Here is a 26,813-nt window from a genome sequence, read left to right as displayed (position 1 = left end):
CCTTTAAAAAAAACCTCTGAGTCAAAGTCCTCAATGTCCCCTGCTACTGTGGGAGGGCGTAGGTGGAAACAAGTGAACCAGCCATTTTAGAAATCTATTTAAAATAGGAGATTTAAAAAGAGAAGCTTAGTGTGGCAGCCGCAAAAAGGCAGAGAGAGAGCAGAAAGGTAACCCCTGAAAGTTCCCAAAGAAAAGCCCTGCTGGGCAAGGGTCAGAATGAACAAAAGGACAGTAGTAAGAGGAGCAGAAAGAGGGTCAATAGACCTTTCTGTACAGTATAATACAAATTTATGCCAACGGCAGGTGTATACTGACTTTGTGGAGGGCTCCCTGGATGCCAGAATAACATTACAGCTCTCAGGAGGAAGGTCAAAAGCCATCAACTGCAGCCTCTTAATCTCCACGCATGGAGGCGCAGAGTTGACAGGTTCGGGTGGAGAACCCTCCCCTGCTGCAACAAAATATCCTCCCGAAGGGGCAGCCTGATCAGAGGATCGACACTCAGAAGCTCTGGACACTAGACTCTTTCCCCAATCCGGCGCCACAAAGATGACTTGGGCCCGGTCGCTCCTGATCTTCTTCAGAACTCTGGGCAGGAGTGGTATGGGCTGAAAGGCGTACAATAGGCCTGAGCTCCACACGCGCCGAAAAGAATCAACGAGCGATAGCCCCCTTGGAAACTCCAGCGTGCATTGCGTGTTCTCTGCGGAGGCAAACAAATCTAACCAAGGGTCTTCCCACTGCTGAAAGAGACCACGCACCACCACCAAATGGAGACGCCATTTGTGATCCGCTAGGCATCGAAAGGCGACATCGTCTGGCCTTGCATTCAGAGAACCTGCCAGATGTTGAACCACCAGGGTTATGCCATGTCCAGAGAAACAGGGCCACTCGGGAAATGGTCCATGACCCCACCCTGCATTGCGTGTTGCAGTACCACATGGCGGTGGTGTTGTCCGTGAACATCGGCACCAACTTCCCCTTGACAGAGTGAAGAAATGCTTTCAATGCCAAGCAAATCGCTCGGAGCTCCAATACGTTTATGTGGAGTCCCGTCTCCACCAGTGATCCCTGAACTCCATCTCTCCCAAGTGGCTGCCCCATCCCAGAAGTGAGGCATCCATCACGATTGTGAGATCCGGTTGGGGAAGGGAGAGCAGTATGTCTTTGACCCAATCTCGGTTCGTTAACCACTACTGCAGATCCTTTGTAGTTCCTTCAGAGATCTGAACCACGTCTGTGAGATTTCCCTGATGCTGTGCCCATTGGAACTTCAAGTCCCACTGCAGAACCTGCATACGCCATCACGTGTGACTTACCAACAGGATGCAGGAGGCCATGAGGCCCAACAGCCTCGGAGTCAAGCTCACCGAAATGCAGGATAGAGGCTGAAGTATCAGAATCATAACCTTAATATCCTGGACTCGCTGCTCGGGAGGATAAGCCTGAAACTGCACTGTGTACAGAACAGCTCCAATAAAAGGGAGCATCTGAGAAGGAGTAAGGTGTGACTTCGGCACTTTTATAGAGAACCCCAGCGAATGCGGGAGGTCTGCCGTAGTCGGAAGGTGGGAGACGACTGCCTGGGGCGAGGACGCCTTCAACAGCCGGTCGTCAAGGTAGGGAAAGGCTGAAACCCCTAACCTGCGTAGATGAGCTGCAACCACAGCCATCACCTTGGTAAACACCCGAGAGGCACTGATAAGGCCGAAGGGAAGCACAGTAAACTGAAAATGCTTGTGGCCTACCTTGAACTGCAGGTAACGTCTGTGGCCTGGCAGGATCGGAATTTGAAAATTTGCATCCTGCAGGTCCAACGCCACTATCCAGTCTTCTTGGTCTAAGGCAGATAAGACCTGAGCCAATGTGAGCATTTTGAATTTCTCCTTTTTGGAGGAAAAGATGGACAGTCTGAAGATCCAAAATTAGCTGAAACCCCTTGTTCTTCTTTGGAATCAAAAAGTAGCAGGAATAACAGCCACTGCCTACTTCTGAAACTTGAACCCTTTCTCTCGGCCCTTTGCCCAAAAGAGCTGTAACTTCCTCTTGGAGCAGCTTTAAGTGATCCTCCGCCAGCCGATCCGAACTCGGCAGAATAGTAGGAGGAAAAGAAAGGAAAGGAAGAGAATAGACCTCCTGGACGATCTGCAAGACCTACTTGTCTGTTGTAACAGATCTCCAGAAGGGGAGATGATGACAAATTCTCCCACCCAGTGGAGAAGTGTGGTCCTGCAGAATCAGTCTAGTGGTAGACTACTTCTGGCCTCCATTCTGAGGATGGAATGTACCATGTCCACGTACATGCATGGTTTGGGCAGTCTGTGCGGGACGGTGGTTAGGATAGGGTTGACGTGGCTGGAAACCCCTTCGGTTGCTCCGAAAGGAACACTGACCACTATAAGTGGAGGAGAGGACCAAGGATCTGGCCGTAGCTAGAGATCCTTGAACGTGACCAGGGCCGAGTCTGCCATCAAAAGGCATGACCATCAAATTGGCCTGGACATCCCCGAGAAACCAATTGTGCAAAGCCAAGCTTGGCGCCTCAAGGCCACTGTTGTTAAAAAAGACCTGTTCAGCGAATCGATCGTATCCACAACATATTGTGAATTTTGCTGCATCTCTCCCGTCCTTGACAGCCTGGGTGAGCACAGCCCGGGCCTCCTCCAGGACTTGTGGCAGCACCTGTGCAACCATCTCCCAAAGAGAGTGGGAGAAACGGCCCAATAATCATGTGGTATTCACTGACAATGCGAGACTGGAGGAAGAAAACATCTTCCCAAATGAGTCCAGTCGCTTAGATTCCCTATCCGGAGGGGCAGAAGGGAATGCGCCCTGGGAAGTAGAGGCCTGCAGCACCACTTTCTATGGTGGGGTGTTAGCTGAGGAACTATAGGTTTGCCTGGTGCTGGGAGATGGTGGCATGCAATTGTCATATTCATAGGAGCCCCTACACTAGGTTTGGACCAAGTTCCTAGTAGGATGTCCGTAAATGCCTCATTAAAGGGCAAAAGGGGTTCAGACGTGGAAGACCCAGATTGAAGCACTTCTGTCAGATCAGTCCTGACCTGCACGGAGGGCAGTTCCAGTCCAAGGACCTCAGCTGCCCTCTTAACCACCAAAGCATAGAAACCCCTTCCTCCGTAGCAACTGTAGGTGGAGAGAGCATTCCAGAGTCTGGGGGAAGTATCCAGACCACTGGCTTCCCCAAGTTCCCCATACCAGTCCATTGTCTCCTCAGACATTCCGGTTCTCTAGAGGGTCTCCAGACTCCTCCCATTCCTCTCCTGATCCTAGCACTTCCACGAAGTGCTGTGACAACATAGAACCCCTGGGTTCTGTCGACGTCTGAATGGGCATTGTACGACGCTGTTCCGGCTCTGTGTCATTGGAGAGAAGGATGGGGTTGCGCCGACAGCCACCGGCGACGCTGCTGGCACAGACGTCAGGTTTGACACCAGGAATGCCACATTGGTATGACCGGCATCAAACCGGATCCGAGATCAGATCCCCGAGGCCCCTCTGGCGCCGAACCCGATGGGCCCGAAGGCTCACCAACGGGGTCGTTCCACTCAAATGTGCGGCGGATGGCCTCTTAAAAATCCTTCATTTGAGCTGGAGTCGCTCCGGCTCCTGGAAATGGAGGGAGGCAAAAAGTTGAATCTGGCTCTGCAGAACAGAGCAAAGAGCGTCGGTGCTCCCTACCTCTTTCGACGACGGACGCCAGTTGAGGTGAAGTCGATGTACGCATGGACTTCTTCTTGTGCCTCTTCCCAGAGTGTCCAGATTACCTTGAATGGGAGGAAGAGGACTTAGGGCTCCGTGATCGATCCGGCGACCTTCTTCGAATGGGATTGTGACCTCCTCGGAGTCTTGCTCAATTATGTCGATTGCCAGGCCGTGAGCAACTTTAACGCCTGCTCCTTCAAGGTCTTCAAAGCCATCGCCCTGCACTCTGAACAAGACTTCGAATCCCGGTCGCATTCAAGACACCACAGACACAGAGGCGGCTCTAAGCTCATGGCGGCCCTGGGCAGTGAGAGTAGGTAGGGGGCCACGGAAGAGGGGGTCCAGGCGGGGAAGAGCGCGGAGGCCAGTGAAGGGGGGTGGGGGGGGGGGAGTCAGGGTGTTTGGAAGTGGAACAGAGCCGGAGGCTACCAAATCCCTGCCAGGGGCCGCCACGCAAATTTGTATCCATCCTCAGAGGATTATTATATTAAGGATATATATATGTGTGTGGCCCCTAGGGTTTGGTGGCCCTGTGCAGGTGCACAGTGTGGTAAATGGTTTCTATCTCTTTTCCCTCTCTACTACTTTATCAGAATGTCCTGTGACATCATGGAATGTTTGTGTGCCTCACTCTGTGCAGATTGTCAGTTGGTCATCACAGGCTGAGGAGCTGGTAGCTCTCTCCTGGTGGGGTTTCTCCTTGTAACTTCCTATCCTGTAACCTGCCACCTTACTACCTGCTAATAAAGAGGGATCTACTTCTACACCTGGACTACGCATCCTTGTTTGTGTACCACATTTTGGCTACGTTTTTGGTCTAACCTTTGCTGCAAAGAAGGAATACTGGAACTCAGCTATAAGGAAACCAAGGACTGTTCTACATTTAAGTAAGTTTATCTCCTGGAGATCAGAGTAATGCCCAGTAAACCCCACCAGTGTCCTTTTTACCTGGACAGCCTGCACCCTGGGCGTCTGTGTTGTGAGAGAACTAACTGCCATTTCTCTGTCATCTGAACACTGTCTGTTCCCAGCTACAAGAGCCACTGTCTCAGCGGGCCTGATCACACTGTTGTGCCTTCTGGTCTTCTTGTGTGCATTGACAGTTCGCTTCTATTACAACCAGTGTGTATATTGTGTGTTTTCACAGAGGGTGGGCATTTATTTTGAGCACTATTTGTGTTTGCTCTTATTGAGGTGCCCTGGCGCTGGCAGTACACTCTCAAGCACAGCAACCTTCGTCAGTGAAGTCACGTGTTTTTTTAAAGTTGGTTTTTGTGGAACCTGAGTGTCACTTAACATTTTCAGTGTGCCGTTGGGATTTACCCGTTCTCGCACTTGTAGGAATGAGTGACCGCCCCTCCTTCACTTTTGTGCCGGCATCCTTCAATTTGGAAGTACGGAGCACATGTTCAGCTTTGAGGGTGCGAGTGGCCGCCCCTCCTTCACTCTTGTGCCGGCATCTTTTGGATTGAATATGCACACGGGCGCATGTACAACTTTGGGGGTGTGACTGGCCCTTCATGTTTGAATTTAAAAATGCGCACAAGCCGCGCACATCTTACCTCTTCACGAGCGGCATCTATGACGTTCTTCTTTGTTCCTCTTGCCTTGGCTGCCCTCAGGAGTCTTCGCACAGCAACGTGCCATGAGCCATCCTGTGTGCGTCGTGCGGACGTACCGCCATCTTGGGATTGCCTTACTCTGGTCAGTTTGTGACAGCTTCCCATGCAGTTTCTCCCGCACGAGCGTTGCCAACCACGGTGTAATCTTCAGTAAAATTACAAGCGTCAAGCACTTTTGGCATATCGTCTTGCTGTTTCGTTGGTGCTTCTTGTGGAGTTGTTGCTTTTGCCTAAGTTTCCCTTCCAATGCTCAACATTAGATGTACTTCTTCAGCAGTTTTCTTCCCTTGGCTGGATGTCTCGTCTTGCCTGCACGTCACCTGGTGTCAAGTCACTCATCGGAGTTTATGGACAATCCTGGCCATGAAGATCTTGGGTGAGAAATCGCTCACCGGAGCTAAAAACTTTTTTTTTTTCTTCAATAGCCTATGCTTTACCTAATTTGTATTTTGGTGTATGTTGAAGGTTGATGTGTGTGTTGGGCATAATGGATTCTTCTATTTACCTTTGGGGGGTTGTAGTATGTCATTGTGGTGAACTTTTTAGTATCTCCGTGCATGTTGTGGGTGGGTGACATACACCTAGAGTTACACAGAACTTTCTCTGGGTGATCTAGTACTTTTTGCTGTTCTCTTTTGTGTGGAGTTTAGTTTCCTAAGGCAACATCTCACCCTACGGTGTACCCTTATTTAGGGGAGGGTCTGTGGCTAGTCAATGCCATATTTTGAAACTAGGGGGATGTTGTACCTTATGGTGTACCCTGTATATTTATATATAGGGGACGTTTGGTCTCACAGGGTGTGTTTCCTGTGTTTTACCCTGCTTTGCCAGCTAGGGTGTTTGTGTCTACTTAATACCCCATCCATGTACTTAGGGTTAGTACTTATGGTGTACCCTTACTTAGGGGAGGTTGTGGGGTTGTGGTGCCTGTCAGTGCCTACATTTTGTTTCCTAGGGTCTTGTTGTTACCCTTTGGAGAAGTTACGTTGCGCACTTTTAACGTGGTGTACCCTTTTATTAGGGGAGGTTGTCTGCATGTAACTATTTTGCTCAAAAGTTTCAAGGATTAGTATCCTTGTGTACCCTTTTCTGGGGAAGGTGGTGTGCGTTGTCAGCGCCGCCATTAAGTGATGTCGCGTTGAACAATTTCTACATTGTTCAATTGTGTACCCTTTTGTTAGGGGAGGTTGTCTGTGTTGGTCTAAGTTGCATCACTCTTTGTGGGTAGTCAGGGTGCGTTGTCAGCGCTACCTCTTGGTGTAGTTCCTCCACTTTTGTTAGTGTGTGGATACTGTGTATTTTGTTCCAGGGGCTTTAGTTTCCTCTGGTGTACCCCTTCTTGGGGAGTTGTTTTGTTCCACAGTTTAAAGGTTGCCTTTCTTGGTGTACCCTTAAAGGGGAGGTTGTAGTGCACGTCTTGCATTAGCGATGAAGACTAGTGTTAGTCTTTATTTCAGGCCTTTTCCCCTTTTTCTGTGAAGGTTGCTAGTTCATCTTATTGTGCTTATTTCCATCTGCACTCATTTTGTCTTTCAAGTGTTACACCCTGCTTGATTTGCCAGGATCGCTACCTTGTTTTATTAAGGAGGGTGGATGGGCATGTTATGTAATTTGCATTTGTGCATCTTATGTTTATCTTTCTACATGCCTCTTTTTATTGTCCTTTGTTTCTGCTTTCACGCTTGAGTTTCCTGCTTTTCAAATTGTCTCTTTGACTAGCTCTTGTGTCTATAGTCTCCTTTGAATTCTTCTGCTGTGTCTTAACTTCTTTCTTGCTGTTGTTCGCTAACGGAAGAGGATGTGTGGTAAATGGTTTCTATCTCTTTTCCCTCTCTACTACTTTATCAGAATGTCCTGTGACATCATGGAATGTGTGTGTGCCTCACTCTGTGCAGATTGTCAGTTGGTCATCTCAGGCTGAGGAGCTGGTAGCTCTCTCCTGGTGGGGTTTCTCCTTGTAACTTCCTATCCTGTAACCTGCCACCTTACTACCTGCCAATAAAGAAGGATCTACTTCTACACCTGGACTACGCATCCTTGTTTGTGTACCACACACAGCTTGCACATGCCTAAGGCCGCCCCTGACAGACATACACGGTGGGGATCGGTAACTGACATTGTGCGGGAAAAAGTCCTGGACGGTTTAAACCACGTCTTCCTTTCCAACATCCCTAGCACACGAAGTCGTCAAAAATAACAACAAAAGTCGAGAAAAAAGCCTGCCAAGAAGCGGCCGAGGAGTAGCTCTTCCTGGATCGGCGCTTAACTGGCACGGAAAGAAAAGAACTGACGTCCGCTCGTCTGGGTGGCGCCTATGTAATCATGGTTACATCATAACCGTCATCATGCGGAGTCGAATGGAGCCACCCGATGTCTCTAAGGGGTATTGCTCAGCAAAGTTTCCGGATCCAGCCGGACATCTGGAAAATTCAAAGGTAAGAAATCTGCAGCTAGAAATCTCTATCAGATTTTCTATTTTATACTTTAGGACCTGTACTCCAGATCCTAAAAATACTCATAGGTATCTTCAGTGAAGTAAAACACAAGATACTCTTCTCTAAGCTACTCAATGTTGTCATGGTATATCAAGGATTTAAGTGGGCTATCTGCGTGCTTCGTAAAGGAGCATGGCCTGCTACAACAATGTAAAACTATGATTATAAGCAGGAAACTTTTCAGTCCCTTAGTTCTGCAAATGATAAGTAAAAATGTGAGCGCTTGAATACATAAATCAAAATATCTAATTGTTACAGAAATATATTTTTTTAAATGTACAGAAAAATAAAACAATGACCTAAAGACAATGTTGTGAGTTCTGGCATATGCGTATTGGTACAACCATACTTTGCCATTTATTTATTGTTTTTTGAAAAATAAAACAAAGTCAGTTTATAGGAAAACTATTTTAATTTACAACAGAGTTCTGTCCCAGGTGTAGCAAAATCATCATCGTATTTGCAATTAAAAGGCACATAAGGTATATAAAAACTTAAGAAAAACTCAATAGAAAGACAAAATATTCAATGCAATTTACAGCACTAATAGTACTTTAACATATGCAGTAAATGTTTATGTCACAAATAGCAGATATTAACAATTTAACATTTTATCATAATTGAGAAGATCTATGATTGCCAGCCTGTTTCAATAACATGTTCATTTGAGGGCATGAATAGTATTGCACATAAAATGCATAATTAAAATGTCTTCTATTAAGATACAAAGTCTCAATATGGATCTACTCTATCCGACAGTAAGAGCACCCTATTCGAATTATAAAGTTACATTTATGCTTTCAGGCAAACCTCCGATATGAAAAGAAAACCGATGTCCAAGCAAGGGATACATTTGCAAAAATGTCAGCATGTAACTTCTTCCGAATCAGAACTGTCAAACTTGGAATGTGGACCTAAAAAAATAAACAAAAAACAGATGATAACAGCTCATCAAGAACGAAGTACAATGACCCATTTTCAGGGGTCTGTTCTCCCAAAATGTACTATTTAGGTCGTCACGTATTTTCTCAAGCCTTGCAAATATATAAACTGAGGTCATTTCAGTGCATAAAACAGATTTTGAACGGTTGCGTTGCTTTCACCATCAGAGGTTTCATCTGTCTCGAATTAGTTGCAAAAACAAATAGAAGATGGCTGCCTATTCCATGGTCAAAAGGGTATCTGAGCAAGCTCCTCTTCAGTGAGCCCCAGTCTCCAGACCAAAGTTAGATGCTAAACCTTGGGTTTTTGCCTATGCACGATTTAGTTTGGTGTTCCTGCTACTAAGCAAATTAGAACATCTGCGTATTTCCTATTGTATTAGTAATTGTTTAATCCGCGTTCAGATATTGTGCAGTCACAACACGTGGGTGTAAGCCTACATCTTTTCGGTATTTTGAAGTAGAGAAGGCTCATCACCTTATGTTAATTTAAAATGATGCAGTTATTTGGAGGGTTTGTTTTGTATTCCAGCTCCTCGGCGGGAGACTGAAGCTGTTTCCTATGGCTGTAGAATCAGTCACGCAGCCTTAAAGCCCCTATTTATTTCCAGGGCTGGCTTTCCTTCAATTATTCAGTGAGAAATTCAGTTTTGATCTTACAAATATTTCACACAAAAAAATCCTAAACGTTCTAGGAGGTATGGAAATGATTAAATATAGGCTTCACTTCAGTGCTTTATAAAATAATTGTCAATGATGTGAAGCGTTAAACCTCGTTAAACAAAAAAGCGTACAATCAAGGCAAAACTCATTGCTATTCCTTAACATGGGACACACGTGGTTAAAAATACCCCATTTATACAATGAAAAACGTACAGGAGTAAATTTTATTAAAACAGACACAATGCTAATATCACGTTATTTTTTGGAAGGGCAGATCAATACCTTGAAAGCAATTCTAGAAAACGTATTTTATTTTAAATAAAGATTGCAAATATATTTTAACATTTAACATGTTGATACTGCCAAAGTGCTTCTCAATGCTCAATAAAAATATACGATCCATTAGGACGCCTGGATAAAAACAGACTGCAAACAGATGCTCTCATACTCAATCATGAAATTGGCAAAATAAAGAATGGCTTAAATTCTTTGTTTTATAATGGATAAGGTAATCCTTATTAAAATAATAGTATATCAATAAGGCTCAATTTCAAGTGTTAAAAACATGTTAGGTGCACCATTGCTTTGTCATGCTCGAGTCGTTGTTCCGCACAGCAGGTCTTTGTTTATCCGTCCAACTTGAGAGAATCAGAAACGATTCAGCACTGAAAAACGTTTTGTTTCATAAATGGCAATCAATAATCCATGTGTAAATCTCTTCCGAATGGAAATCCAAGCACTCGACACTGGAAAACATGGTTGCATCAGGGGAAACAAGCTATTTCCGGGTAGAAACGACATTCAATTTAGTATCGACTGCACAGCTTGCTTGATCGTTAATGCAGCTTTGTCCAGTTCATCATCAGTCTGCTCTATGGTTACAATAACACGAATGCTGTAGAAAGGAGAGAAACAAAACAGGTCAATATTTAGGGCGTCTTAGTGTGGTGCACTAGAGTTATAAATATAAGGCGCTGGATTTTCACTACATTGGTTATTCCAGAGAGTTTGCTTGATATTCTTGACTGCTTTGTTCAAGCACTGATAAAGCACTATATCGAAAAAATAAACTTAAGATGGCGCCACGGTTTGAACCCGCAGCAACCATGCCTTACTAAAGCGCTCCCCTCTGTGAATCTGCAAACGGTCAGAGATAGCGCTTCTTTTGTGTTATCCGCCACACTGCACCAGTTCACGCAGGGGACACCTAGTTAAGGGTGTGCCAGAGAGCAAACCGGTACAGTGTGCCGGATAAGTAATCAGGCGGTGTTGAGGATAACGCAAGACTTGTTACTTTACAACACAGCACACAATAAGCAACTCCAGTTACATGTGACAAAATGCATTCTCTTTCGAACTTTTATTGATGAATGGAATTGTGCCAATAGCTTATTGGGCTGACCATGTCACCAAATAAATTCATGCTTTGTAAATCTGGATTACTGCTTTCTGATGGGTAGGCTGCAATGCTATTGATACGCTTCCCACTGCAGAACAAATGATTCACAGAATACACATATTATGAATGTTGAGATAAGGATATCACTGTTGATTTTCTTCGGTGCAGAGCTTTGAGGAGTCCTGTCTCTTTATCTCTTAGGCAAATAAAGAATATGCGCCAATATGTCCTCTCAAGTCGGGCGTGGATGACCCGAGGAGCATGCCAGCTCATTCAAAAGGGACCACATTTTTGTGCTAATTGCCAATTCTTTGAAAAGGGATTGCGTTAGATTTCCTTCAGAGCTATTGCACGGATTTAAAAACCATTTTCCCCACACACTGTCGGCAGAAAAACCATTTAGCCCTGCAATGGAGCTCGATTTTCTTAAGAATCACAAATTAACAGTGAAAAGTAAGGTAGGTAAAATTCCGAGTCATACAATTAACCCTTTCTCTCAGTGTTTTGCCTCCAAATGGGACCATGAAAATTATACCAGATACAGCATGAAGTCAATTTCTAATGCATAGGGGAACAGTCTAGATGCTGGGACTACAGTCGTTTTCAATCATTTTCTTAAGTACTGGACTGAATAAGAAGGTTGGCCCATATGCCGGTATATTTAGCTAAAGGGTCCTAATACCAGCTGAAGACAAGTGATATCAGAATAGTTTTTGAGAACTTAGTCCAACAACCCATGCCAAGATCCTTAGGGGGAATAAACGTGGTCTCAAATTATAATAGCCATCTCCAGATAAAGATGGCTGTTGTGCCAATTCGGGCAAAGGCTGCATAAGTAATAATGAAAAGATGCAATATGTCCACAAGTTTGAAAGAAATGAAAATAAAAACACTAATATTGATATTTTACAGCTAACAGACAATAGACCATAGTAAAAGCAATGGAATGTTAGACATGAAGATTCAAGGCCTTAGTAAAAGAACTGCAAAAAGAATGGAGTTGCACCATGCCAACTCACAAAAAAAAAAGAAGTTCCGTTAAGTGTGTCGACAACATTGAGGAAAAAACGAATGAACAATATTCCAACAATTTTTCAGTCAAAAATATGTTGAAAGCAGTATCCTTTGTAGAATGCACTGAACCTTACCCACTGTGGTGGAATGCTTCTTCATCGGGTAGGTGAAATTGTCCATAGGAGGGGAATTTCCCAGAGGTTATCAAACCGTGCGGTCCGTAGGTTTCTAGTGGGTTTTGTGGTCATACTTCAATAAAAATTTTGATTTCTAAATCTGAGCAGTTTTCCTACTACATTAGCCAAAAATATTAAGACACATCCATGAACCATAACTGCAGAATTTTAAATCCATACACTACTATATGTTTCTCAGATCTGCATGATCTGAGAAACTTGATGATTGGGAAGAATGTATGTACACCACCACATTGAGGCCCACAACCTCCATGAACAAACCGATATTGACCTCTATCAGATGGCACTTAAAGTAGCATAGCAGGAAGAATGCCATCCCCATTCAGCAGTGACACTCTACAGCGTCACGAGAGAAGTCATTTATAATGACAGTAAGCTGGAAATTAGGTTAGACAGACCACAAAACATCACAAAAAAATAATTTAGAAAAGTGTATACTTTGGTCTATTCCTTCTGAGAACACAAATTACTTGGATCTTTAGTATTAATCGATGGAACCCACAGGTGGTAAGACAATGAAGAACATATGTTCTTCTCTTGCCCTCACCTGCAGTCCAACTGGCACAATGTCCCCCTACAGCTACAAAAAAACTTTTGTTATCCCTTCCAATAATGTTACTAGGATCTTATCTGGCAGATATCCCCAATGAACCTCTTTGCCATATATCTTTACTTCCTTGACCTTTAACTCAACATTGCGATCAAAGTAATAATGAATGATTGGTAACCTGGTAACAAGGTATCTTACCATACCTGGTGGGCCTGGGTTACCTATCTAAGAAGCACACAAATAACCCAATCTAGTAACAAAGGCTGCCCTGTAACATCCAAACGTATTTGGGATACGCTTGATAGCTTTATTCACAGCATGCCTCAGGCCACAGGTTCTATCCTCGTCACCACTACTTCGGTTTTTGCCACCTCTCATACTGAATCACATGACTCCACCTCTCTCTCCCTCACCAGAGACCCCTTCCCCCACTTAGATATAGTAACAGACACACTCGTAGGATGTGTACAGTTGGAATATGTTTCTGCTTACATTCCTCAAGACTCATACCTCCCCTATACATCAACGCTCCAACCTTAAGTCAAACTCTCTGGGTATGGTCTACAGATAATAGTATTCTACGAATTCTGTCAACAACAACAGATTGATGTACACATCATGTAATTACTCATTTTAATTAGTCTTTTCTTTCCCTCCTTGTTTCCTTCTGGATAGTTTTCTCCTTATTAAAGTACCAATAAAAACACCTTTAACACAAAACAAAGACGGCACCCAAAGTAGCTTGTAAACTCTGCAGCATTAGGAGCCCTGTGGCCTAAAAACACACATGCCCATATCTGCAAAGCAGACCGGGCCTCGGCATCTGCTCGTGATTATACTACAAGAACAGGAGCTTAAATAACGCTGATCCTGGCTCATCCAAAATAATATGCGAGAGGGGGGAACAGGGCACATGAGACTGCAGGCACACATACAACGCTTAGTAGGTATTCCTAAGATCTTTTAGGTAAATATGGGCACACATTTTCCCTCTATTATGACAGGCTAGTGCACTAAAAGGGTGCCACGTCCCTGCATCCTACAGGGGTCCTGACAAACTAGAGCAGGTGTAAGACCATCTGATACATTAAATGCATCCCATGAAACAGGCTTTTATAAAAAAAATAAAAAAAGAATGTCTAATGAGTAGCGATCTACTAGGACTTCTAGTTTGCCGTGTTCACTCAAGTGCATGTTGAATATGTAGAGTGTGCACACGTCAGAGTGTGGGTTAATATCAATGGATCAGTCTAAAAAGGTCACGTGGCAGTGCCAATGTTTAATACGTATGCCGGTTTACGTACCTATGCATGTTCTTTTGTTTTGTAGGTTCTCCAAATTATTAGCACGAGTTTCAAAGTATGGGACACACTTAAAGGGTCCTTCCCAAATACAATATAGATTCATCATTTGATATAGCTTTATGAAGCAGATATAGACCTAAGTAAAGTAGGGTTCTACGCTTCGGTCTGGAAAAAAGCCGTCGACTAATCAAGGAGGAAAGGTCAGAAATGTGTTGATTACAAATTTGAACCAGAAAACAACTCATGTTCCATTCGTCCAAATTTGTTTTAACATTGTCAAAAATAACACTGTAAAATAAAAGCATAATGCATTTGTCAACAATAGGCAATTTATGAATCACCGTACCCACTAATTACTATTTCCACTGACATCACAATCCCATCCAGATAACGGTAATAATGATCTCCTCAAAAGACCACCCTCTTTGAGGGGCACGCTGGGTGTTGCACCCAGCGTGCAGCATGACCCAATGATGAAGCATGCTACGTCGGGGGCCAAGGTCAGTGTCAGTGCCCCTCAAAGAGGGTGGTCTTTTGAGGAGATCAATGTTACCGTTATCTGGATAAAGGATACCCTTAGGGACAAGAACGACAGAAAAATCGTTGCAAATATTTTACTTTGTTTTTTCCACAAGGTTAGTCCGAAATCTCACAGAATGTCACATCTTTAAAGCAGTCATGTTAAGTGAGAACATGTGACAGACAATCAAAACCCTCTTTTCCCTTTTGCGATTTTTGGGTTACACCATGTCAGTCATAAAAGATAACAGAATTAATGTCAACTTAAGCCTTTCAAATGTAATCTCCAACATCCATTCCCTATGGTCTCACTTCATGTGACCTGTCAAATGTAATATGGATGATTGGGTGTTGAACAGGTGGATCGTCCTGGCAATTTTATTCTTTTGTCCTTTTTCTTCAATCCTTGTATGTTAGGAGATAGTAGTCGTTTAGGAGTTATTTCAACAAAGTATTATCAGATATGTCCCCAGGACTGCTTTCAGGGAAGTAGGCCAATAGGGATATGAAGTATGTGAAGTAACACTACAATCAAAACATCATGGGGGAGATTTTACAGAAAATCCCATGAAAATACAGGCTAAGCTTTACCCTGCTAACAAGACCCACAACAAAGGAGTAAGCATGACTCTGTTTCTAGGTGCTCTGGGGTGGACATCTGAAGTAGCTATCAAGCTACAGCTTCCCTAAGCTAAACATTGATGCTTAACCTCCTCTTTAGGTTGCTCCTACCAAGTAATGCAAGCATTCTGGTTGTGAAAGGCTCACTGTGAACCCATCCATTGCTTACTATTGGTTCACTTTATTGTCAATTATAGGCTGGTTCTTATTTGTTGGCTTACCTTCCTATTCTTGTTTATTGATCCTACCCTAGCGGCTCCTTCCAATCCTTTTCTTTGGCTGACTAGTTCCCTTCTACTGCTCACATTAAGGGAAGTACTTTTTCATTCAGCACTCCAATGAGAGGACATGTGCTCTTCTAGCGCTCCCTCATGTACTGCTTCATACCCAATTCCCCTCCAAATAGCCCCTTAACCCCAAGTGCTGCTCCCCACCCCTCCCAGTTAGACTGTAAAAGTACAGCAAGAGGGATATTTTTGCTAAAATATGGCTGAAGAGAAGATTTTAAGGGCTGCTCATGTTTTCTCGCCTGCATTTCACACAGCATGAAAGCACAAGGTCTGGCGTACAAAGACTTTAAAAGTGCCGGGGGAAGTGTAGGCTGCAGGACTCACCCACCCAGCTGGCATTTGAGGGAGAAGGTGGACTTATGACATGTCTCCCAGAGGTCCATAAATCTGCTCCCTGGGCTACTGCAGAAGATCAAATCACCACATCTAATAAATTAGGCCTTGGCAAGCGTTTCCCTTTACGGTCTGATAACTTCCCTATTGTTTTTACATTTTACTCAGACGTTCTGATTAGAAGTATTTAAAAAAGAAAGCATGACATTAAGGAATTGAACACTAAATTCAATTAACAGTTTTGAGGCACCATAGATAAAAGATTGCTTTTCCTCCACTATTTCGAAATGGCTTTTTCTTTTACTTTTTAAAAAATATTACTTTACAAACATTTGCTAAGTCAAGAGCTCAGTACACCCATTATAAATGCGCAACCTATTGGCTTCACCACTGCTTGTTGAACTTCTGTCCCACAAGGAAAATGCTTTGGGAAATTAAGCTACAAGTTACAGATGGATTAGTTATGAATGGGCTGCAATAATGTATGCATGGTGGTAATTTTTTGCAAGATCAATGGAACCCTGATTTGTAGAGAAGAGGAGGGAGAAGATAGTCCCATCAGATAGCACTGCTCTTTTTAAGACCTACTTGTGGCATTCCTGAAAGCTTCTGTAAACCGCATCGGTCTTCTCATTTTGGACTCCCTCGAAGTTGGGGGAGGGTGGTTTGCAGGTTCATTGTTTATTCAGGGGTCTACAACTTTATCTGAAAAGAGCTCTACTTATGTTCAATAGAGAGCAACTAATATTATTAGTGTTGCATAATCTCAATTTTGTTTTATGTATATTAATTCAACCAAGCAAAAGCGTTCTAATTTAATAAGATGGGCTGCACACAGGTGAGCAACTCATATGTAGCTGGAGAGCTACAGCAGCTCATGAGTTGATGGTTAGAGACCCTTGGTTTAGATGTATTCACAGTCTTTTTAGGGAAGCGCAAAGAATCTAACATGCCTACTTGTTAAGGAGTACATTGTACTGTGTTTGCACAAGCAGTGGCTTTTACTTGAAGACTGGGAGAAAAGACTTTAGGATAAGATGGACTGCTCGGAGTTCTAGAAGATTTATATAGTAAGTGGAATTCCCTTGATCAGAAGAATGGCCCAAATGTGTCCCAACATGGAAGCATTGGTCACCATTGTCTGTCAGGATCTCCATATGAAAAGTTATTCCTTGCATCAGGTTTTTCGGGTGACGACAAGGCAAAACACTAGATAGCTGCATAAGAAAGAACTAGCCTGTCTTCCCAATTGCCTCTATTTTGGTACCGTGGATCATCCAGAGACTGGGGAAGAAGCCTTATTTGGAGGCAGGCATGTTGCACTAGAAGAAAACACTATTCCACTGACCCAATAAAAGACGAGGGAAGGTAGTTTCCATCCAGAAGAAAAGATTTTGCCTTCTGACTGTATAAACCACTCCTAGACGGTGTATAGACTGTAACCGGAGTGGATTGGGCTCTCAAGAACAAGCTACTTATCTTTGATAATGCATTATTTGGTGGAGACAATATCTAGTTGAAGATTCCTTACCTTTCAATCTCCCATGCGTCCAATGGGATCTGGAACTTTTGTATGAGCAGTATCCCTGCACGCTGTCGGTTGGCTCCATTCGGCTCCACATGGAATCATTGGCGCAGACTGATGTTGCAGTGCCTTACATAGACCACCCAGGTGAGCGGAGGTCAGTTTATTTTCACGACTATCCATGCTAGGAGTGCAGAGCCATGAATTGGACTGACTAGTGAGTGTCCAAACTAGGGCTCTGAAAAGGAGATCAACCGTAGGTCTACAAATGTGTCTGCAGAGTGGGGAGTCATGGGTGGGTCTGTAAGAAATCTGCAGCTAGATATTGTCTCTACCAGATAATGAGTTACTGAAGGTAAGTCACTTTTTCATCTGATAGAGACTTCTAGCTTCAGATTCCTTACCTTTGAATAGATACCCAAGCCATAACATCCTGAAGGTGCCCAGAGGACACATTACTAGACTGTTAAGTCCTGCAGGACTGAACAAGCGAAATGCCCATCCCCTTCGAATCAGACTGTCTAGGCACTAGTGTACAGCATACGCTGCTACCTGACAGATGTCCAGGACTGCCACTCCACGAGCCAAAGTTGTGGTTGCAGCCGTCCCTCTGGTGGAATGGGTTTTTAAGCCTTAAGGAGGCATAGCAGATCTAAATACAGATAACAACCCAGTGCAAAATAGTTAGTTTCTAAACTGCCTGACCTTTTTTTAGATTCCACCTAGCCCAAGAAAAGTTGGTAGTCCACCCGGAACCTTTTTGTGCGTTCAAGGTAGAAAGACAATGATCTTTTTTGGGCCCAGAAGATGGAGTCTCCCCTCTTCCTTAGAGGGATGTGGAGGAGCATTAAAGGTGGGCAGTGTGACTGACTGACCCAGGTCACCACTTTCTGTAGGAAAGAGGCTCGGTGTGAAGTACCACCTTTTTCAGAAATATCATAAGATAGGGAGGCTTAAATGACAAAGCCTGCAGCTCACTCATCCTCGGAGCAGATGATATTGGCACTAGAAATGCTGTCTTGGTAGTAAGAACGGTGATGGATTAAACCCAGATCAGTTGACTGGGGGGTGAGTGTTTGATTTGCTCAAATGCTCCGTCCAACATCCCCTTTTATATCGCTTTGTTCGCCCTAAGTTAGCAGGGTATGCTCAGACGCGAGTCCCTTGCTCACTTGGCCACTGGATTCAAGACAGCCTGGCTGATGAGGATTATGAATCCGAAACCGGTCCCAGGATGCTTGTTTCCGGTCCAGGGAAGACATGGCTTGGCAGTTCGGGCTGGACTGTTCCCATGAGGCACAGGGTCAGACTGATTTGCATATGGCCATGTCTGAACTGGGGTGGCTGAGTGAGCTAAAGAACGGTGATGGATTAATCCCAGATCAGTTGACTGGGGGTGAGTGTTTGATTTGCTCAAACGCTCCGTCCATCATCCCCTTTTGTATCGTCTTGATAGTAAGCAACCAGAGGGGACTCGAGGGGAACACCCATGAGGTAAGTGAGAACCAGGTTCAGATCCCACTGAGGCATTATGAAGGGAGTAGGAGGAAACATGTACAAGTCCTTTCAGGAACTAGTTACAATAGTGGACTTGAATAAAGAGGGTTGGTCAGGCAGCAGTAGGAAAGCGAACAGAGTGGAAAGTTAACCATTGGGAGGGCCCAGAGCAGAGCGCTGCTGGGCAAGGGTAAGAATAAAGAGAAGAGTATCAGAAAGAATGTCAATAGACTTTTCTGTACAATATTTTACAAATGTTTGCCAACGGCAGGCATATACCGACGGTGGAGGGTCACCTGGCTGTCAGAAATAACTATACAAACGTTGGGAGGAAGGTTGAAAGGATTTAAACTGTCGCCACTGAATCTCCACGCCAGGAGGCAGAGAGTTAACAGATTCGGGTGTGCGAACCCTCCCCTGCTGCTGCCACAAAAGATCCTAATCAGAGGATAAATGCTCATTTTCAGAAGCTCGAAATACCAAACTCTCCGAGCCCAGTCCGGAGAAACTTGAGGCCCAGTCGTTCCTGAACTTCGTGAGAACTCTGGTGAGGAGTGGTATGCGTGGGATGGCATACAGGAGGACTGAGCTCCACTCGTGCCAAAAGGCGTTGCTGAGCGATAGCCGTCTTGGAAACTCCAACGCACAATACTGCTGACAATGCTCGTTCTCTTCGGAGGCAAACAGATCTAACCAAGGCTCTCCCCACTGCTGAACCAGACCTTGAGCCACCTCTGACTGGAGAAGCCATTCGTGATCCATTAGGCATCGACGGCTGAGTCTGCCCTGGCATTCAGAGAACCTGCCAGGAGTTGAAACAGCCGGATTATACCCTTCTGTTCAATGTCCCGAGACGCAGGGTCTCTTGACAAAGAGTCCATGACCCCACCCTTCTTGTTGCAGTACCACATGTCGTGGTCAATGAACACCTGCACTAACTTTCCCTTGACAGAGGGAAGAAATGCTTTCAATGCTAGCTGGATCGCCCAGAGCTCCAACAAGTTGATGTGGAACCCTGAATCTGCCAGAGTCCACTGATCTCCTCTCCTTAATGCTCCCCCCATGCCAGGAGTGACACATCTGACACCACTGTGAGGTCTGGTTGAGTAAGGGAGTGGTGTCCTCTGACACAATTGCGGTCCGTTAGCCACCACTGCAGGTCCTTTGCAGTTCCTTCCGAGATCTGGACCACATCGGAGAGATTCCCCTGATGATGCGCCCACTCGAACTTCAGTTCCAACGTCAGAGCCGGCATACGCCAACTAGCAAGCTTTACCAACAGGATGCAGGATGCAGGAGGCCATGAGGCTCATCAGCCTCAGAGTAATTTGACCGAAATCTAGAATAGAGGCTGAAGCATCGGTATCATAACCTGAATATCCTGGACTCGCTGCTCAGGAGTTTAGGTCTGAAACTGCAGTGTCCAGAACCAGACCTTTGAAAGGGAGAGTCTCAGAGGGAGTCAAGTGTGACTTCGGCATGTTGATAGTGAACCTCAGCAAGTGCACGTCTGCTGTAGTTAGGTGGGAAAAAACAGTCTGGGATGAGGACGCCTTCAAAAGCCATCAAGATAGGGGAAGACAAACTCCTAAACTGCGCAGATGAGCTGCGATCACCGACATCACCTTGGTGAACACTTGAGGGGCTCTGGTAAGGCCAAAGTGTAGCACCATGAACTGAAAGTGTGCATGGCCTACCTTGAACTACAAGTAACACCTGTGGGCAGGCAGGATAGCGATATGAAAATACACATCCTGCAAGTCCAACGCTACCAGCCAGTCTCCTTGGTCTAGGGCAGACAAGACCTCAGCCAATGTGAGCATCCTGAATTTCTCCTTTTTGTGGAAGAGATGGACAGTCCAGAGGTCTAGAATAGGAAAAAGATCTGCGTTCTTGTTGGGATATCAGAAAGTAGTAGGAATAAAACCACTGCCTACTTCCGATATTAGAACCCTCTCTATAACCCCCTTGGCAAGGAGAGCTGTTAACTCTCGGAGCAGGATAAGATTATCTTCCGCCACCCATTCTTGAGATGGCAGTAAAGGAGGAGAGAAAGACTGGAAATGAAGGAAGTAATCATTCCGAATGATCAGCAGACCCATTTGTTCGATGTTATGGATTGCCAGGGGAGGAGATATCAGATCCTCCCGCCAACTGGGCTCCCATGGTCTTGCAGAATCAACCTAGGAGGACCTAAAGCCTGCAACTGCAGGGGGGGTTGGTGGCAGAATACTTCTGGCTACCATTCCCACGAGGTCGGAATGCATTGCGTCCACGTCCTCGCACAACTTGGGAAACCTGTGAAGGACAGTGGCTGGAGCATGTCTGACTCAGTTGAAACCCGCTTCCACAGCACCAAAAGGGTCAAAAAGCAGACTGCCAGTGAGGTGTCACTGAGAGGCCCAAGGACCTGGCCATAGGCTGCAAGTCCTTGAAGCGCTCCAGCACTGAGTGGGTCTTTGAGTCCGATCAAAGGGCGTGTCCATGAGGTTGGACTGGACATCCCCGAAAAGCCATATGTTTTCAGCCTGGCATGGCGCTGCAAGGCCACTGTCGACGAAACCGCTCTGCCCAGGGAGTCAGTCGCATCCAGATCACACCTAATGGTGAACTTTTCTGCATCCCTCCCATCTCTCACTGCTTGGTAGAGCTCAGCCTCCTCTGGCACCTGTGGCAGCACATGTGCAACCGTTTTCCATAAGTATGTCAGAAATGGACCAAAAAGCATGTGGTTTACACTGACCACAATGCTAGGCATTTTCCCCAAGTCCCACATCTTTCCAAGTGCATCCAGCCTCTTTTGGATCCCTGTCCGGGAGTGCAAGGGGATTTTGAGGCTTGGACCACCAAGCTCTCAAGAGTAGTATATTGGCTAAGGAAACTTGGATCACCCAGGGCAGGGCAATGGTGGTGTGCTATTGTCCTGTTCACAGGAGCCCCTGTGCTAGGCTTGGACCACATGCCTAGAAGGACATTCGTCAGTGCTTCATTAAAGGGCAAAAGGGGTTCGTATAAGGAAGCCCCAGGCTGAAGCACTTCAGTCCAAAGGTTAGTCTTGACCTGCACCTAAGGCAAATCCAGGCCAAGGACCTCTGCTTGCCTATTCACCTCCATAGCATAAGAAGCTCCCTCCAACGCAGCCACAGTAGGTGTAGAGAGCATGCCAGTATCCAGGAAGGTGTCCAGTCCACTGGCCTCATCAAGCTCCTCATATCAGTCCAATTCCTCACCGAGAGTGTCCAGCTGGTCTTCTAGAGGGTCCTGTGACCCCCGCCCACTTCTCCTATGAATGAAACATCCTCCAAAAGTTCAGGCAACTACCTAGAGCCCTTGTGCTCTGTCGGTGCCGGAATTGACTTCGATCGACAATGATCAGACTCTTGAGTTGTTAGGAATCAGAATTGGGCTGGCAGCGCTGGAAGCATAGACTATGGGAACAGCATCAGGGAAGGTCACATTAGCACAACCCGCGCTGATCTGGGATCAGATGCAAGAGCTCCACTGGAGCCAAGGCCGGAGCTGTTGCCGTGTAACCTGACGGGGCCTCTTCCGACCCCATGAGACCCAGAAGCACACCAGAGGGGTCAGCCAGCTGAAATATCCGATGCATGGCCTCGTAAAACTCTTGTTTAAGTTGGGGTCGTGTGGCCCCCCGGAAACAGCACCAGGTCCACAGAACAACGCCTGGTACGCCAATCTTACTCACTCCTCTTGTCAATTTTCAAGTGACACAGTGAAGTTGAAGTCTGTTTAGGCTTCAAGTGCAATGAAGAAGACTTAGGGCTCCTGGATGGGGCCTGCAACCTTCTCTTCCTCAATCGGCACCGGGACCTCTGAGGAGTCACTCTCGTTGGTGCTGACTGCAGGGCTGCAAGCATCTTTAGGGACCACTCCCTCAAAACTTTAGCCGCCATGGCCTGGCAGTCCAAGCGCGATTTTGAGTCGTGGTCGAGCTCGAGATGCCATTAGCACACAAGGTGCAGGTCAGTAACCGACATGGCGCGGTGACAGTCGCCACATGGCTTCAACCCTACCTTTCTAGAGGTCATCCCTCGACACACAATGAAAAAATATTTGCCAAAACTTCGAAAAAAGTTGGCCAAAAAGAGACAAAGAGGTAGTTCTTCTCTAGATCAGCGCTAACTGGAGTGGAAAGAAAAAAACAACGTTAGCAAGGTGACTGTGCAGTCATATCCGGTCCCTGCAACGCCATGCAGAACAAAATGGAGCCAGACTATGGCGCGCAGGGATACTGCTCACGCAAAAGTTTCTGGATCCAGTCTGATGCCTGGAAAATTCAAAAGTAAGAAAGCTGGCCTGGGAGACTATCAGATGGATAACTCCTGTTGTATGGATGTGCTTGCTACCTTTCACCCCTGAAAATGGAATTAGAGGCTCAATTAGTTGAAACCCAAAAGAACTTTAAGCTTTTACATAGATTGTACCAAGGACCATCGAATGAACTATCAACTAATGGCGCGATTCTCTGGAGCAAAGAAAGGGAAGGAGTGCAAAAGAGGACCTTGATGAGGTGGATAGTCCTCTACATTATGATCTGCTATGCACTGGTCAAGAAGCGGCCCTGGAAGGTCTGAAGGCTCATTCCACCACAGCATAGGCTACTACCACGGCATTGGTGACAAGTATGTGGGGGAGGGGGACAATGAAATGTCCAAGGTATCTGCTGCTATCTATTGCATGTCTTTTGCAAGGTAAAGAATCGGAGGTTAAAGTATTCATCAGAATAGTGAGTTACTTAACTTCGGTAACACTCTTTGTGGTGGATAACAACCGGATTCTTCAATGCCTCCCACCTGCAAATTCTGTGGGGTGGCTTATTTTTAACATATGAAAACAGGCCAAGTTTGTATTCATTGCACTGTTACCAACCATTGTTCATGCTCCACATCAGAGTGTGGAAAAGGAAGAGACAAGAAATTAATGTCAGTGAGCAGGGGCAGTGCTTATATGTAGCTCCGTTCCATTACATCCAGGTCTGTATGGAGTCAGTATGGAGTCAGCATGGAGCTGCACGATTGTACCTAGCAGTATGCGGATTCGGATACAGTCTGGTGCCTGGAGACATTCTAAGGTGGGGAATCTGCGATTTGAAGTATCCATCGAAATGAAACATCTTGTAAACCTATGGCTCATTTCAAATCACCTTAATGTAGCTGGAGACAAGCTAGATAAAGGGTTAATATCCAGAATGTTTCCTTTTTTATCCACTTGTTTGTTTTTTTTTAATCCAGAAAGAGTGGATACAGTCTTTTTTAAAGCCAGTAACTATCAGGAATACATTACCTTTACTTACTTGAAGTTGGCAACACTCTCCAAAGCCTGTTTCCCGAAAATAATGGCGATGTCCTGATTTAACCTCTCCTGTTGGCACTAAAACAGCATCATTTGAGGTTACTGCAGGAGGAAAAGACTTGAACAAATATGTAATATTGGACAATATTCAGTGCCCATGTCTTTTGTGATTTATTAACACTCTTGAAGATGGTTTGACATGCTTCCCTCGACTGGAAAAAATGACCAAAGAGGGTGATGAGAAATCACTTTTTACCTCCAGTCTAGTGCTTGTGTTCCGCAGTAGAAGCCATTGTTTATCTTCTACCTTTGGAGGGACCGCTCTGATATTATGACTGCCATTTATTTGTACTGCTGCTGGTCTGTTGAGGAGTTGCAACCCTCTGCTAACGGTACCAACTATTCTGGGGACATAACTGATTCTTCAGGTATTCTTTCTTTTTCTCAAGTCCAACTGCTCTAGGGATGACCGCGTCTGAGCTCCTAGACAGTGTAGTTGGTCAACAAAATGTTTACAGGGAATGGTAGCTTGGGCAAACACGGTTGTGTTTCAGGACTCTTAAAAGACCCTTTTTACCCCTCAAAATATCCATGAGCAGCTAGAACACTAGTGCTACCACCACCCTGATGACTTTGTATGAGTTAATCATCTCATCAATGATTAACTCATGAAAATAAGGCCATTTATCCCGAAGATCATCTTCCACAAACTGTTGTAGAGTATATTTATATTCGATGGCCTACATTTTTCTGCACACTAAAAGCTGCTTTTGGTGCAGCAGATGTACGAAAACATTCAACCGAGAACAGATGTAGAACTAACATCACCATGGCTTAGAAGTATATTTCTGGTTTTAAGTTTCAAAAATCACTGAGGTCTTGGTAGACAGAGATGGCATTAGGAGGGATAATTTAGGTGCATCTCTCACCAGACGCTGTAGATCAGGATACTGCCTCTAAAATGGAGATGCCTGAAGCAATCAAACAAAGTCTAGATGGCAAAAAGTGTAAGACAGAGTACCAGCAACTGAGAGAAAATGAAGCCGAAGGCAGAACTAGAAGTGGTGAAGCTGGATATGGAGGGATTGTGGTGGTCAATGAAGGCAGAGTGACTATCAGTACTGGCGAAGCTCTTCTGGAAGTAGGATGGGTAGGAGAAGGTACTGACAGAAAAGTTACTTTTGTCAGGAATTGGTTCTAGAATATTCTGAATTTGAGAAGGGCATACAGATCATAAAACAAAATTGACCACATAACACCCAACTGACAATGCATAGATGGGTTATCTCTTAGATTATGTTTTTGGAAGACAATTGATAAAGATTTGATATTACATATACTGAACAAAAGAACAAAGATTTTTAGTTAACCTTGGAGGAGGTAGGTGCTTTTCTTCTTTTTCCAAATAGCGAGCTTGCGTTAATGCAATTTTTCTGTTCATGCACTTAAGGGAGAAAACAAACAGTAGTTAATAAACTCAGCTTTTACAAAGGAATTAAAATCTACATTGAAATACATTACGTACTCCGCAAAGATGAACAATACAAAGTCAATCAAACTTATCATAAATGGACAGGATTACAATGAATATGAAGTAACTTCCCTGGTACAGATTTACATGATACCATTGCTAACACTAACCCGCTCTTATGCATAATCGGTAAATGAAAGTCTGAACAGTGTCACAGCACAATGAGCTCACTGACGCGACCACATACTAAGGCTACTGATACTGCTATTGGTCCTAATATTGCTCCAGATTCAACTATTCATCTTACTAGAGAAATGAAAGACCATTTCACTCTTTCTTTGCATACCATAAGCAGACAGCATGTCCTAGTGACCCTTGCAATTCTTCTAAATGACCATGTCATTTGAGGCAAAGTAGGGTTGCTAGCATTCAGTAAAAAAAGTCTTCATATGCAAATAAATCCCCATTCCGTAATGCATTTTATATTTCAATGACTAATGGCCGACATTCAAATCTCATTGTTCAAATTAAATATCAGCAGAAGGAGAACATTGATCCTGGAAAAATGCATCAAAAATAAAATCAACCCAACTCTTGATGTAAACAACCTCATTTCTACCTACATTCAACCTCAACTAGGGAAAAACTAAATAAGTCCCTGGTTTCACCCTCACCTAAGAAAAGAACACTATCAATCCCAATGCACACAAGATGTCGGCAAAAACTTGATTATTACCAAGAGCAAGAACTTTAATTGCACAACCCCATAAAGGTGGAGTGATCAGATCAAATATTATCTTTTTGGCAAAGGACAGCAATGCAGTTGAGACAAAAAACTATCACACAGAAACAGGTCGCTATTTAAAGAAAACACACATACCTGAAATCTAGAAACAGAAATACAAACAAGCGAGTTAGAAGCTGGAAATTCACTTTGATGGAGTACTTAATCAAAAAGGATGGTGAAATAAAAGAAAATATGCCCCCCAACGTCAGCAGTGGATGAATGCACACAATCAAAACCAAGGGTTAAACTAAATGCTCCATAGGTAGGACAACAGAATAATAGGGAGCAAAGACTCTGAATTGGGAGCAACACATTTTTTTTGATTAGGCACCATATATGCTCACTTGATGGTTTCTTTGTCGAAGTAGTATTAATAATAATGCATACAGTCTTGAGCCCATACAAAAAAACCAAAAAACAACCCAATTACCCAACTTTGCCAAAACGAACTATGCAACTAACCTAAAGTTAAAATATACAGGGCTCTGTCCACTTTAGAAAGAGCATGACTTAAGGTCGTGGTCGCGCTCCAAACACCACAGCCGC

The 26,813-nt window shown here is 44.6% G+C and overlaps 1 protein-coding gene across 1 annotated transcript in view; it reads right to left on the bottom strand.

Moving 5' to 3' along the window:
* Positions 1-8,236: 8,236 nt before the first annotated feature.
* Positions 8,237-26,813, bottom strand: part of SPTLC1 (serine palmitoyltransferase long chain base subunit 1) — a 346,713-nt gene continuing 328,136 nt past the window's right edge. Inside the window, exons 14-15 of the mRNA XM_086961127.1 lie at positions 25,380-25,453; positions 8,237-10,342 (exon numbers count right to left, since the gene is read on the bottom strand). Of these exons, the coding sequence (XP_086817253.1) occupies positions 10,249-10,342; positions 25,380-25,453 (168 nt within the window). The 3' untranslated portion in view covers positions 8,237-10,248. The remainder of the gene's footprint in view (positions 10,343-25,379; positions 25,454-26,813) is intronic.

The sequence above is a fragment of the Lissotriton vulgaris genome, chromosome 3_1 (assembly GCF_964263255.1).
Source record: "Lissotriton vulgaris chromosome 3_1, aLisVul1.2, whole genome shotgun sequence".
Taxonomy (NCBI): domain Eukaryota; kingdom Metazoa; phylum Chordata; class Amphibia; order Caudata; family Salamandridae; genus Lissotriton; species Lissotriton vulgaris.
Note: the sequence above shows the minus strand (reverse complement) of the source record. Positions and strands in the feature narration are given on the sequence as shown.